Source organism: Ursus americanus, chromosome 29 (genome assembly GCF_024610735.1).
Source record: "Ursus americanus isolate L20-20 chromosome 29, mUrsAme1.1.p, whole genome shotgun sequence".
NCBI lineage: Eukaryota > Metazoa > Chordata > Mammalia > Carnivora > Ursidae > Ursus > Ursus americanus.
The window spans coordinates 30,973,905-30,988,616 of record NC_142155.1 but is presented as its reverse complement, the minus strand read 5'-3'; the positions used below and the strand labels follow the sequence as shown (position 1 = coordinate 30,988,616).

At 34.3% G+C, this 14,712-nt stretch overlaps 2 protein-coding genes across 10 annotated transcripts in view; one reads left to right on the top strand and one right to left on the bottom strand.

Moving 5' to 3' along the window:
* RUNX2 (RUNX family transcription factor 2) overlaps window positions 1-14,712 on the top strand; it is a 318,305-nt gene that overhangs the window by 24,473 nt on the left and 279,120 nt on the right. The gene's annotated exons all lie outside the window — the stretch shown is intronic.
* Window positions 1-14,712, bottom strand: part of SUPT3H (SPT3 homolog, SAGA and STAGA complex component) — a 533,155-nt gene that overhangs the window by 506,629 nt on the left and 11,814 nt on the right. For all 4 annotated transcript variants that reach the window (XM_045801650.2, XM_087857062.1, XM_087857064.1 and 1 more), the window contains exon 2: window positions 12,480-12,580. In XM_045801650.2, coding sequence (XP_045657606.1) covers window positions 12,480-12,580 — 101 coding nt within the window. The remainder of the gene's footprint in view (window positions 1-12,479; window positions 12,581-14,712) is intronic.

Here is a 14,712-nt window from a genome sequence, read left to right as displayed (position 1 = left end):
CAGTATGAAGATAGATTACCCAGACCCCTATTTCCGGCCTATTCTATTCTGAAGATTTCTGACCTCTTCTCAACATTAGCAACTCCCACTGGAGACTGTCCTCCTGAACTGCCCGCCATGAACACGACTTCCTATTTATTTAACACCTACTAGGCTCTCATAGGTACCAGGACACTGCAAAATAGGCAAATTAAAGCAATCTTTGTAGTCATGAAGCTTACAGTGGGGAACAGAAACAGACAAGATCCCTGCCATACAATGAGGACTTTTGTAAGAGTAGTACAGTACGAGGGGGCCGCAGCACACAGGAAGGCAATTAACAAGACTGAACAGGTCAGGAAAGTCTTCCTAGAGGATAAAATGTCCAAGCTGATGCTTCTATTTTGTTACATTTTCTATTCCTTCAGCTCTCGTAATTACTACTTCTAATCTACTTATTTCAAAACCTCACTAAAATCTCCAAACCCTTCTTTTTCTCCCATTTTTCTACAAATTGATCAACTCCTTCATACTTTCTATTCCACCCTCCCCACCCGCTGAGGCTCAGGGATCAGAACCTCTAAAATCTTAAATTTCAATATTCTTCTGCTACACCTGCCCTTCAAATCCCTAAAGCAGTCCAATCATCCTTCTATTCCAGTCCTATGCCCAGCAGCTAAGCACTGCTATAGAAATTATACCACCTCACTGTTAGAGCCCCCGTAAGTGCTGACTAAGCTCAGCTGAGACGGGACAACTTAGGCAAGACTGAGCATATTCCTAATTAGCTTTCTTTTTTTTTTTTTTGAAGTTTTTTTATTATATTATGTTAGTCACCATACAGTACATCCCTGGTTTCCGATGTAAAGTTCGATGATTCATTAGTTGCGTATAACACCCAGTGCACCATGCAATACGTGCCCTCCTTACTACCCATCACCAGTCTATCCCATTCCCCCACCCCCCTCCCCTCTGAAGCCCTCAGTTTGTTTCTCAGAGTCCATAGTCCCTAATTAGCTTTCACTCCCTAACTCCTATTACCATTACAAACCTTTACCCCTCCCCTCCAGCTTCCCTACCTCTGTCCTTGCCAACCTCAGCCAGTGGCCTTGCCTACTTTTTCAAAATGGTCTGAATGATAATTAGGCATAGCTGAAAATATTACTTTAAACACTTTTTATGGATTAAAAAAAAAAAAGGTTGTGGGTACTGAATTAACCCAACAACCTGACTAAAATTCCTCACACGGTTTCGTTGAGAAAACAGATTTAGTCCCAAACATAGGACTTACAAATAAACTTTGACCTGCCATCTGACAATTTCAGCTATTAAAAATACAGCCAAAACCAGAACTAAGAAGTAAACTCAACTCTCAAAATTGATATAAAGTTTATGCACCAATGGTCACATGATTTTTCTCAGAAGAGTGCCTCAGGCTTTCCTAGCTTATTGACTCTTATTTTAAATACAAATCTAATAAATTTGACTACTAGTCTATCGTAGACTGGAAGCAGCATTCAAAAAAAAGGGGGAAGTGAAATATTGCCAGAGTGTGGCACACTGACAGCAGCAATATTAGCAGCTGCAAGGTGGGGGTGGGGGGTGGGGACACATAAAAACTGTAAAAATATATAAAATCAAACAGCATAGCAAAGTAAGACCATTTATCATAGGAGCAAAGTACCTCTGTGGCGGCCTAGGGCATCACTACAGTACAAGTGGATTGGAATACATATTAACAATGAAATTTCAGTGTAAAAAAGATGAAATTGTACCTGGCGTTCTGTTTATACACAGCAATCAATGTGCATAGATATGCTATAAAATATGTTCATTGAAATGGTCAAAATAAAATTCATTTGATGGCTTAGCTTATATATTTATATGATGAATATATTAAACACCTTTATTTTCTATAATTTACATTGCATAGACACCCTTATAATTTCATTAGAATACAGTTTTACATACCTATAAAAAATTAAACTAGTCTTTTGTTTCTAATCAAGCTCACCATTCAAAAATACAATAAGTGCATAATTTAAAACTGAGGGGATAGTTTGGCTGATTCTTACATACTGCAGGCACAGCACAATTCCACATTCAAGCAAGAAAAACACATATTAAAGAAAACGGAGACTCTTCAGAGTCTCTGATCATGCACTAGTTAACCAACTCATTCATTAGTCAGTTTCTATCCAGTGTTGTTTCAAATAAACTTTCTAACTATAAAATTATTTCATTAATCAACTTTAAAAGTAAAATGAACTGCAAAGACCAATGTCTGAAATCTGAGTATACAGCAAAAAGCATAAAAAGAAGAAAAATGAAACTGCTTAAAATTTGCACTTAGAATTTGCTTTGGAACGTAATAAAATGATTCCTAAAAATTCATCTGGAAGAATAAAAATAGGAAAAGAGACAAGAAATATTTTAAAAAGAAAAGTTATGCGGATGACCCTGAACTAGAATACCAAATTTTAAAACATATTAAGAAGCTATAATAACTAGAGTAATGCAGTACTGGCAAAGGAAAAGACAATTCAATGGAACAAAGCAGAAAACTCAAAAATAATAATTTATTATCTGATAAAGGTAGCATTTCAATTCTGAGGGAAAGGAAGGCTTATATAATTTGTGGTGGTTAGACCACTGGCAAACCAATTTAAAAACTGTTTTAACTTAGAACCCTCCTTGACACTATACAACAAAATAATGGATTAAATATTAAACTTTAGAAACTAAAAACCTGAAATATAAATACCAGATGATATACACAAAAATTGAGGGTAGGACTTTCAGTCAAAGGCAGAAGCAATAAAGAAGTATAAGACTGATTTAACCACATTAAAAATGAAAACTTGCATACTGCAATCACTCATTATAAACAAACCTTAAGGAAACCGAAAGATGAGGGGGGGAGACTTCCATATATAATCAACAAAGGGTCAATGGCTTTAATATATTAAAAGCCTCAGTAAACAATAGGGAAAAACAAGAACCTAGTGAAACTGTGCTAAGAATATGAACAAAAAACACACACCACAAAGTATAAGACTCTGTCTTGGCAAGGGATTACAGACTTCTTTTATTTTCTTCTTTTTGCATATCTGTATGAAAGTCTGAAAACAGACTTTCAAATACAAAGAACAAACTGGTGATTGCCAGAAAGGAGGTGAACTGAGGGATGGGCAAACAGATAAAGGGGATCAAGGGGTACAAACTTCCAGTTATAAAACAGTCATGGAGATGAGAAGTACAGCATAGGAATTATAGCCAATAATACTGTAATAATGTTGTATGGTGATTGATGGTACCTACACTTATCTTGGTGAGCACTGAGTAATACACAGAATCATTATGTTGTACACCTGAAATTAATATAACATTGTCAATTTACTTTAATTATACATTTATTTACATATAAATAAATGAAAACATTACTTATTTATAAATAAATAATACATGTCACATTACTCAAAACTGGCATGGTGTGTGTGTATATGTGTATATACTATCAGTGAGATTACAGTTCATTAAAGCCTTTATGGAAGGTCAACAAAAACCTTAAAAGAATTAGTCCTAATGAAATATCAGTCACATGCTCAAAGCTACACACACACACACACACACACAGTAGAGAGAGACAAAGAGAGAAAGCAAGGGGAAGGGGAGAGAGAAGAAAGAAGGAGGGGAATAGATGTATATATAAAGGAAGTTCATTACGATCCCATCTGTAACACAGAAATATTAGAAAGAACATGATGTATTTAACAAGATTGCTTAAAGACATGATAATGGAATACAAACTCGCAGCTATAAAGATAATGCCATATATTTATCAATATGTAACGGGCTTATGGTATTATATAAGTAAAAGCCCAAGTTATACAATAGCAGTTATAATATGAGCTTTTGGTATTTATTTTTATATGCATTGGAAAGGAACTAGAAAGATAAATACCAAAGCACTAACAGTGCTTAAGTCAGTGACTTTAAAGTGTCCTTTATGATTTTTCATCTCCTGATTTTTTTCAGAAAATAACATGAACGGCTTCTATAATAAGGAAATATAAAAGACATTTAATTTTAAATAAAATGTTGATATAACAGTTCCCCTATCCATAACATTTCCTTGGTTTTAAGGGGGGTTTGGGGGGGAGGGTTATTTTTTTCTTAACATATAAAATTCACCAATGCAGAAGTGAACCAGGATCTTCTGGTTGCAAGTCTACAATCCTCTGCACTGTATCATGCTATCTAAATCATTAATATGTGGCATTACTGTCCTTTATATTAATTTACCCTTTAAAATATTCAGATTTTATTATAAATTACAGAGAAGCAGTTTTACTGTATAGTAAAAACAAATATTATATCTGTTCACATCCTTCCAAAGGATTAGGAGATACTATTAAACCCAAATCTAGGTTGGAAGAGGCAGAATAAAAATATACAGTATTTGACTTAGAAATGGGTTGTCCTCCAAGTTTGACTGTTTGGGAGTAATTCCACACAGAAAGAATGTTATTTTTGTTGTAGAAATAAGCATCAATTGATTGCCAGGCCAGCCCAGAAAGTTTAATTTAACCCATAATTGGCAGAAACACATTACTAGTAAGTGTATTGTTATCCCTATTAAACACACATTACCAACCCACATAAAATAGAAATAAGGGAGAAAGCCACAAAAGGCTAGGAACACCACCAGCCATGGAAAAGCATGGTTCTTTCAAGACAGAAATTCATGAAAAAAAAGGAGGAAGAAAGCAGTCAGTCAAAGATAACAGACGGAGGATTAATTCTCACTTCTCTTCCTTACAACAGTGGTTTGTGAATTCTATTTATTCTGTCCCAGAAAAAAATGTTATGCCAGTTAGAAAACCGAATGACTACAGTATTTTTAAAAAGGCATATGATATTTTAAGATTTTTAAAATATCTATGCAGAGATGTCAAAAAAGATACATTTGCAAAAGGTAGCATACTCATACCAATATATATTTTTGTGACGTATTTAGTATGTTAAAAACATATACACACATATTTGTATGTTAACACATTAAAATACATCATAGAATAAAATAATTCTCATTTCTTTGGATGTAATGCAAAATGCATCGTGGTCTCATACCTAGAGAGAATCAGAACTGTCCTCAGCAAACTTAAAAGTGATCACGAAGCTTGAACCCCACAAACTGTCAAAATAAAAAAAGATTCGTTCCCCTATATTAAAAATCTACTATTGGGGTGCCTTGCTGGCTGAGTCCGTAAAGCACGGGACTCTCGATCTCAGGGTTGTGAGTGCAAGCCCCACGCTGGGTGTAGAGATCATTTTTAATACATACATACATACGTAAATCCACTATTCTTTTATATAAAAATATACATCTTTTTAATTTTAAGAGTCATTTACATTCTATATCAATAGCATTCACTGTAAGGAAGCAAATACATAATGGTAGATAACAAATTTTAATTTCCTATCCACAATTACTAACCACTTTCTGATATATTTCGGTATTGAAGAATCCATTTTTATCCACTACCATTTTTAAGATTTTTTTTTTAAGTGATCTCTACACCCAACAAGGGGCTCAAATGCACAACCCGGAGATCAAGAGTCGCACACTCTACCAACTGAGCCAGCCAGGTGTCCCCATCCACTACCATTTTTAAAGATAATTCTGAATTTGGTATATTTAAAAATAAGAAGTTTTCAAAATTCTCAGCATGTGAAAAATAACGAACTAACAAAATACTGCATAACATATTGCTAACTCTGTCGCTACTCGAAATTCTACAAAACTAGCTAAATGAAAATGAGGACCCAAAACTCACAGTGTTGTTATGTATTCAATTACGCACACTGGCAGGATAATCAAGTACAATACAATACACCCAGAGCTACATTTGTGGGACTTTCAGTAAGACCAAACATAAATATTTTATGTAAATTCACAAAGGAATATTTTTAAGAAATTAACACACATCAGTATTATCTGTGCTTTCCAAAAAATGGAACATGAATGTAATATTAAACCTCCCAATCAAATCTTACCTGCCAATGTAACCAAAAATTAATATCCTCAAATATCTAAAGCACTATGGAACAATGACAGCCAAAAGAAAAGCAGCAGCAAAAAGTAAATTGGTGACAGCATTTATTTACTTAAAAGTAAATATCAAATCCAAAAAATGACATAACAAGTAAAATGTAATTTTCCCAATTTCAATAAAAATATAAGCAACCCAGTAAAGAAGTAGTCCATGTATGATTTATATTTTCCATATTTTTTCTGTGTTGTCAAATATGTAGCTACTTGCTACATACGGCTATTTAAATTTAATTACAATAAATGTAAAATTCCTTTGCTCAGTTGCCTAGCTCATTTTACACATCAATAGGCATACATGGTTAGTGGCTATCATATTTGAGAGCACAGAAATAGAAATTTCCATCAGTGCAGAAAGTTCTACTGGACTGCAGCCTGTAAGGTAGATTATTCTTTTTTTCTCTATAATTATAAAAATTCTTCCCATAAAACTGCAAACATTTCCCCCTGCACCTGAAACATTTTTATAAGCATCCTAACCAGACGTTGATAACAACCTTTTTTTTTTAAAACATGATGGCAACAACTAACAGGTGCTTACTATGCGCCAGGAACAATAACGATGTGCTTTGATTCAGTATCTCATTTCATCTTCATATAAACCCTATGAGGTAGATGCAGGTCCACAATCCCTTATCCGAGAAGCATATTTCAATACTGTACATAAACGATATGCTACATGACACCTGCAGGCAGAGTCTAGGCAAGCACTCAGGAACACAGTGGAATGCATGTCCTAAAGAAAAAATTCCAGGAGTAACTGTGAATCAGCTAGGTCCTGGTTCTGCCATCAACCCAGTTCAGAACTGGTATTCCCTTTCTCCAGTGCAGTAAGTTGCAACTATACTGCACTTTTGAATGACGGATCTGTGAATTGTTACCTATTTTTCTCCACATAACTAAGGATCTTCATTACAGAATTACCAAAATGACCATCCCCCTGGATTTGAGGGATTCATTTCTAAGACTGAGCAACATATTTTTCTCCCTGGGAATTACAGACATACTATCCTAAACTTGAAAGCCTCGTTACTTTCTCTTCATGAGATAACTGATAGATATATTTCAATACAAATTCAAAACTGTATTTTGTCCCATTTATAAGATGGCACATTTTTTTCAGTGCAAGCACTTAATTCAGTTGGGATCTAGCAACTTAAACATTTCCTTATTTCATTTCTGAAAGGAAACTAAGTATAACCAACTTTCAGTTATATAGCACTTTTTATGTCCTCAATCAGCTTTTGCACATTTGCTCACTTTCAGGAAAGACTCTGACCAATTTTAAATAATTTGAAAATCTTTCTCATTATTGTTGTATTTACAAACCAATGTATATCTTAAAATATTCCAAATAGATGCATTCCACAGAAAGTACAAGGATAAGTTCATCCATATATTTTAGTGTAAATTTATCAAGAATTAAAGGAAAATATTAACAGTGACAAAATATTATAGACATTTAAATATTCACAAAGTAGCTATGTTTATATCCAAAATTATGACATATCACAAATATAAGCATCCAATAAGGAGCATATAAGTAACAAATATACAATTTCAACGAAAAATTATACTTTCTCTTGATTATTGACACGGCCTTGCTTAAGAAGATTTGGTAATTAGGCATAGGAAATGAAATAAATGCTATGATAATATGAAAATTAACAACTTCATCCAATACTTCTTATAAAAATTAGACCTCATTGCTCATGACACTAATTAACAATAATTATTCAGCTTTCACATGACTTCATACAGTACACTAGTCACACATAAATTAGTAAACTTTGATTCATAAACTAAATTTCCTAAATCAAAATCAAAGTTTGATAGCTGAAATCTGGTTCAGCATAGTACGTCAAAAGCAGACTCTGAAGGAGTTAGGCTTGCTGGCTTAAAGATAGGTTTTGCCACTTACTCAAATGGCAATTTCTTGTGAGTTACTGACTTTTGTGTCTCAATTTCCTCATCTAATCTACAAAAGGGGAATAAGAGGATCTACCTCACCGGGTTGTGTGAAGGGTAAATGAAATGGTGCATGAAGTGCTCAGGCAGTGCCTGGTACACATTACGCTCTATACAAGCATTCACTACTATCAGTATTATTAAAGCATCTCTGAAGTTGTAATATATTGTTAGCACTATCTACCTTTTAAAAAGTTTTCTCCAGGGGCGCCTGGGTGGCACAGCGGTTAAGCGTCTGCCTTTGGCTCAGGGCGTGATCCCAGCGTTATGGGATCGAGCCCCACATCAGGCTCCTCTGCTGGGAGCCTGCTTCTTCCTCTCCCACTCCCCCTGCTTGTGTTCCCTCTCCCGCTGGCTGTCTCTCTCTCTGTCAAATAAATAAATAAAATCTTTAAAAATAAATAAATAAATAAATAAATAAAATAAAAAGTTTTCTCCAATTTCCTACAAAACGTTAATGTACCAGGGAAACAATATTTGAAGGAACCCTGTGTCAGCTGAATAAACATCTATTACTAATACATATGTTTACATATTAGGTCTCTTTAAAGTCAGATTAACATGAGACTAGAACTGGGAACACAATTCTTTCACAGCTCCTAACTTCAAAATGCTAAATCATAGGGGCGCCTGGGTGGCACAGCGGTTAAGCGTCTGCCTTCAGCTCAGGGTGTGATCCCGGCGTTCTGGGATCGAGCCCCACATCAGGCTCCTCTGCTATGAGCCTGCTTCTTCCTCTCCCACTCCCCCTGCTTGTGTTCCCTCTCTCACTGGCTGTCTCTATCTCAGTCAAACAAATAAATAAAATCTTTAGAAAAAAAAAAATGCTAAATCATAGCCAAATAATGCCATTTCACACAGACAACTAACTATGCCCTCATCTACTGCAGCAATGAATGATTAGTTGTTGCTATGTGCTCCAAAAACTCCCAGGAAAAGAAGCAAATCTTACTGAAAAAATTATTAGTTCAGTTTCGAACATACTAAGTTTGAGGTGCTCATAGAATACTTAAGGGGTATTCCGGGGAGAAGTCAGAAGTACAGACCTCAGGAAGCTTACTCTCAGAAGTTCATCACTCCCTCCTTTATACTACCATGAAATTAATGTTTCACATCCTATTACATGACAGTTAGGCATCTCCACAAACCTTCTCTATCGCTACACTATTTTGAAGGCATCTAGGTCCTGCCATTTAATGAGGGGTCAATAAATTTTATTTTTAAAAATGCAAAACTTGCATAACTATACAGTTAAGAGAGTGAATTTTATTGTATATTCAAAAAAACTGATTAAAACAATTTCTTTTCAATCTGTGAATTTTAAATAAGGATGAAATTTTCATTTGAAAGAATTCTTACAAAATATAAGATGTAAATGCAAAATCATCTTTAAATCAATTTTTAATGAGAATTACTAAATGCTGCCGAGCAGTAAAGGCTGGCATCATCACTAGGCCAAAAACCTGAAAAAGTGCAGTAAAATAAAGAAGAGAAAGCTCAAGGAAGAACTCTTTGACATGCATTTAAATTAACCAAAATTCTTAAGAAGTTTATTCAAATACCTGCAATGTGGATTGACGAGATTTCACTTTGCAATTTACAGACTACTTGAGTTCAATAATTTAAAAATGAAAAGCCGCTGGACCCTCGCAGCACACACTATTCAAAGAACGGTGATAAGCATACAGCAAATGTGCTGAGTTATATGCACTAGGTAAGGGAAAGCTGCTGTCATCCCCAACGCACCAGCAGCTGTCTGCTAATCCTTTGGTTTAAAATTTGTAGAAACACCTCCTAAAAAATGCTTCACTGTGCTATTTACAAACCAAACTTAAAATACGGTCCATTCTATCAAGGCTCTAATAGTAGTACAGACCAGCTGGCAGCTCTATATTTAACAGCAGCAGATCATGACAATTTCATTTGTGCTTGACAACTAGACACCTTTCAGTGAAACTATTACCTGGAAATGACACTACAATATTGTTACTTTAATTTAGAGAGCAGGGAGCCAAGAGAAAAACAGCTGATTAAGGTGAATGGGTGGGAAAGACAGTAACAGTAGAGGATTATAAACACAACGATTTAAGTCTGCACTTCACATGTGAAATAAGCAAGAATAAATGTATATTGCTTCTTATATAATCGAAAGCCTAAAAACCTTATACTGATAGAAAATATTGGTAAATTTAAAAGGATTCCCCCAATTTGGGCCCTTTTTTCCTGTTCTATGAAGCAATTCATAAGGGGAAAAAAATAACTTCAGACTATAAATGATGAATGTAACTATTAGGAGTGGCCTAAGAGGTCTGAAATAGAAGGAAAATGTACATTTCTTCCAAAGCTGTAGCCAACAATAACTTTTGCATTCTGAATCCAGCTTAAGCATATTAGTTGAGAAGATGTTTGCAAAAGTATTTAATAAGAAAGTGCTGAATTTAGCTTTTATTTTTTTCTGTTTTCTTAAGTGGCCTGCAGTCTATCAAATGCACAAGAGGAACCTCTCCTAAGTGTAAATGACCAAAGGAAATAAAGCTTTCTTCTTATAGAGAGCTCTTTCTGTAGATCAGGTAAACCTTTTCTGTAAAGGGCCATATAGTAAATATTTTCAGCTTTACAGGCCATATGGTCTCTGTCACAAATACGCAACTCTGTCACGTAGCATGAAAGCAGCAACAGGTAACAGATAAATGAGTGTGGATGAGGTCCAATAAAACCTCATTTTCAACAACAGGCAGCCAGTCCATGGGACCGTGACCACAGTTTGCTATAGGGCTTGTTTTATTTACTTATGACAAATATATTGTTTTAATAAATACCACCAACTTTGAAATACCATGTCTGGGATTTGCTTTAAAATATTTCATAAAAGTGGAGAGTAGGTTAAATAAGACTAGCAAAACACAATTATTGTTAAGGTTAGATGATGGATACATGGATTTCATTATCCTATTCTCTGTAACTTCATGAGTTTGAAATTAAAAGCTTTTAAAAATAAAAAGTAAATCAATGAACCAGGTCTTCAGGAAAACGAATTTCTTCACTTTACTGTAAACCTTCTAAAGCACATTTATTATTCTGAAACATAATTAACATAATGCAACATAAAAGATTCTTAATGTAAAGCGACAAAACTAAAATGAAAAGGCTTATTATAAAGAAGTGTATACCAGCATAAACACTTAACATTTTCCTTAATTTAAAACACAGGCTTCCCTCATATAACTCCTAAATTAATATATTAAATTTATCCTCATCTTAATAACTAACAAAATGTTACTGATTTTTGGTTTAAGAATATAATTATTTTTATAGGACACATATTTACGTTAACATGTAGTAGGTTTACTATTTTTCAAATAAATAAATAATTTTTTATTCCTCAGTTCTAAACTCTAAGCAATAAGTATTCATGGATACAACCTACATAAACAAATGCTGTTTAAGGTCTTCAACAACTAAGAATGTAAAAGGATCCTCACACCAAAAAGCTTGAGAACCTACGACCTAAACGTTCTCAGTGTTGTCTAAAGTATGTTTACCAAGTATATGTATTTGAACGATAATCATCACACAGTAAAAGTCAAGCCACTATGAGGACTATCAGTATACACCCACAAGAGGAAGATACTTAAATCATCAAGAGAAACATGCTTTGCAACTTGCCCAGTATGTCATAAATAACGTATCCACAGGAAAAAAAAGAGCTCTAATGTATTGTCCCACTTATGCAGATAACTGTCTCCTGAACCAATAATAAAGAAAAACTAATATATGCCAGCAGACATCTCTAATAAATGTGCTATCTCCTATCAAATCAAGATATGCCATGTCACTCAATGCAAGAAGCCAGAAATCAAGCTAAATAAGCCTTAGGAAAGAAATCTTAATGATTGCAATTTCTCAAAAACAATAAATGTGTTTTTTAAAAGTTCTAAGTTTTTTCTCAACATTCAGCAACACAGTGATTTCAACTACTATCAAAACTAAAGAGTAATTTAAATTAGGCTCATGGAATTATGATGAAACTTGTGAAAAACTGAGAACCTCTCTGTGAAACCTCTGAACTATCCAAGAATATAATCAACCTCAAAGTTCTCTAAATCTAAAACTGAAATAGTAATAAACAACCCATAACACAGATTTGAGCAGATAATAACTAGAGCAAAAATATTCATGTGATTGTTCATTCTTTTATAGATAAACCAGTACTTATTTTTCAAATACAATACCACTCTAGCATTTTTAACCACATTTGCCCCTTTTGCATATGGCTATTTGAACTATTATCAGACTATTTCATTTTTACTTAAGTACATATTTCCAAGTTAAGTTGTAGAAATTTTATTATTTTTGTTGGCTTTTATCAACCTGAATAAACTTAAAATAATAATGTGTGATGCAGACATATACTTACATCATACTCTGTAGCTCTGCTGCAAAGCTTATAGACTTCCCTGTACTTCTTCCACTACTTGAAGTAGCAGTAGACATTGGGCTGGCTGCAGTATTATTCATCTAAAAAAAGAAAAGAAATAGAGCTTACAAAATGTATTTAACCATAAATAAATGCATGGAAAATGGAAGCAATTATAAATTACTTCAAAGAGTATAGAAAATTTTAAATTTCTAATTTATTCATAAATCTGACTTGTCCATACTTAATGTTCCTTATTAAAATGAAATAGTAAAGAGGGACACCTGGGTGGTACAGTCAGTTAAGCATCCAATTCTTGGTTTCCACTCAGGTGGTGATCTCAGGGTCCCGGGATCAAGCCCCGCCTAGGGCTCAGCTCTCAGCATGAAGTCTCCTTGGGATTCTCTCTCCCTCTCCTTCTGCCCCTCCCCCCACCTACCGCACTCACATGAGCACTCTCTCAAATAAATATATAAATCTTTAAAATGAAACAGTAAAGAGGAAAAAACTGCTTAGTCAAATATGATATCAAAATAGTACTCAAGTGATAAACATTTTAGTACAAATTTTATAATAAATAATAGAAGAAAAAGACCCATTAAAATACTTTAACAGAACTCCAAGGTTTTCAAAATGTGTTCCAGGGACCCCTAAGGTTCATGGGCAGTATTTCAAGGAGCTCCCAGTGGTCCCAAAGCACACCCTCCCAGTTACATCCAGAACCACAGAACAACTCTGATTTTTCTATTTCATGTATTGGGGTTCCAAGTAAGGGTTAACATAAAGAAAGAGTTGCACAGCTGTAAAATACAAAATTAGAAAACCACTGCATAATCTAATTCCCCTTTGAACCAAAAACTAAATTATAAATAATAAAAATACAGTCAATCAGTAGATCGGAAGCATTGTGATTTTTATAATCTCATGGTTAAGTAAATCATCATTTATTTAAAATGTGACTTTTTTCCCCCAATAAAATTAAGTTGATGCATAAGGGGGAAAGTACATGCCAATCTTAATATATGCTATTTTATTTAATGCATGTGGCAGTCCCATAAACAAGAATTAGTGAAAATAACATTAAAATAATGAAAGTAGATAAAAGCCTCAACTATCACTCAGTAAGTGCTCAGTAAATGTTAGCTATTATTTCATATGTTCATATAAATTTTGCAATATAATTTTCCTTAAAAATGATCTGCAGATTTGAATATATGATAAAATAAAGCAGTACTGCAAACTTTAAGTATACTGTAGTAAACTAGGAGAAGTCAGGAGTCAGACTGCCTGGGTTCAAATCCAAGTTCTGCTACTTTACTAAGACTTTGGGCAAATTACTTAACTTCTTTGTGCTTCAATTCATCTTCAAAATGGGAATGATAAACCCACAGTCTTGGGGTTGTTGAAAGCATTCAATGAACTAATATGTACAAAGCATTCAGAACAGCTCTTAGCACACAGTAAGAAAACAATATTAACTATTATAATTGTACACAAAAAGACCTTAAGAATTCTTTTATTGATCAGCTAAAAGTTTTTATATGACAAATTGAAGTTACTCTTCTTTCACAATTACAAGTCTAAGAAACTTGAATATTTTCACTAAAAGACCTTAATGCAATTCAACAAATATTAAGTAGTTTCCTTATCAAATACTTTTCAATACTGACTTCACTACTGCTAGCAGTTATCCTAGCTCAAAATCTGTCAGTCTTTGACTCCTTCTCCTGCACCCTATAATTTGTATAAAAAAAAAAAAAAAAAAAAACCAAACTCTACTTTATGTTCTTACATCCTCCCCATCTTGTTCTCCTGTTATGGCCCTCTCTATAAGCACTATTTATAGCTTCTCTCTTTCCATCTCAGTTCATTCTTCACCTTGCTGTGAAATTTATCTTCTTAATACATCCTCTAACCTGACAGCTCCTGTGGGCAATGTAGGCTAAAACTGATACAGGAAACCTGAACCAGGCTTATTCACCAAGCTCTGAGATGGAAGCTCTGGGCTCCATGAAGACGACTGAAAAAACAAAACAAGACAAAACAAAAACCTAAACAAACAAACAAACCTTACTATAAACCACTGCCTGAGATAGGCCATATACAAAGCTTTTGAGAGAAGGCAACGGGACAGAGGTCTGAGATGAGCAGCATGCTGGCTGGTTCGCTCCATCTGGAATATCCCAATATCTTTCTGTGGCAAGGCCAACTATCTTGCCAACATAAGCCTTGG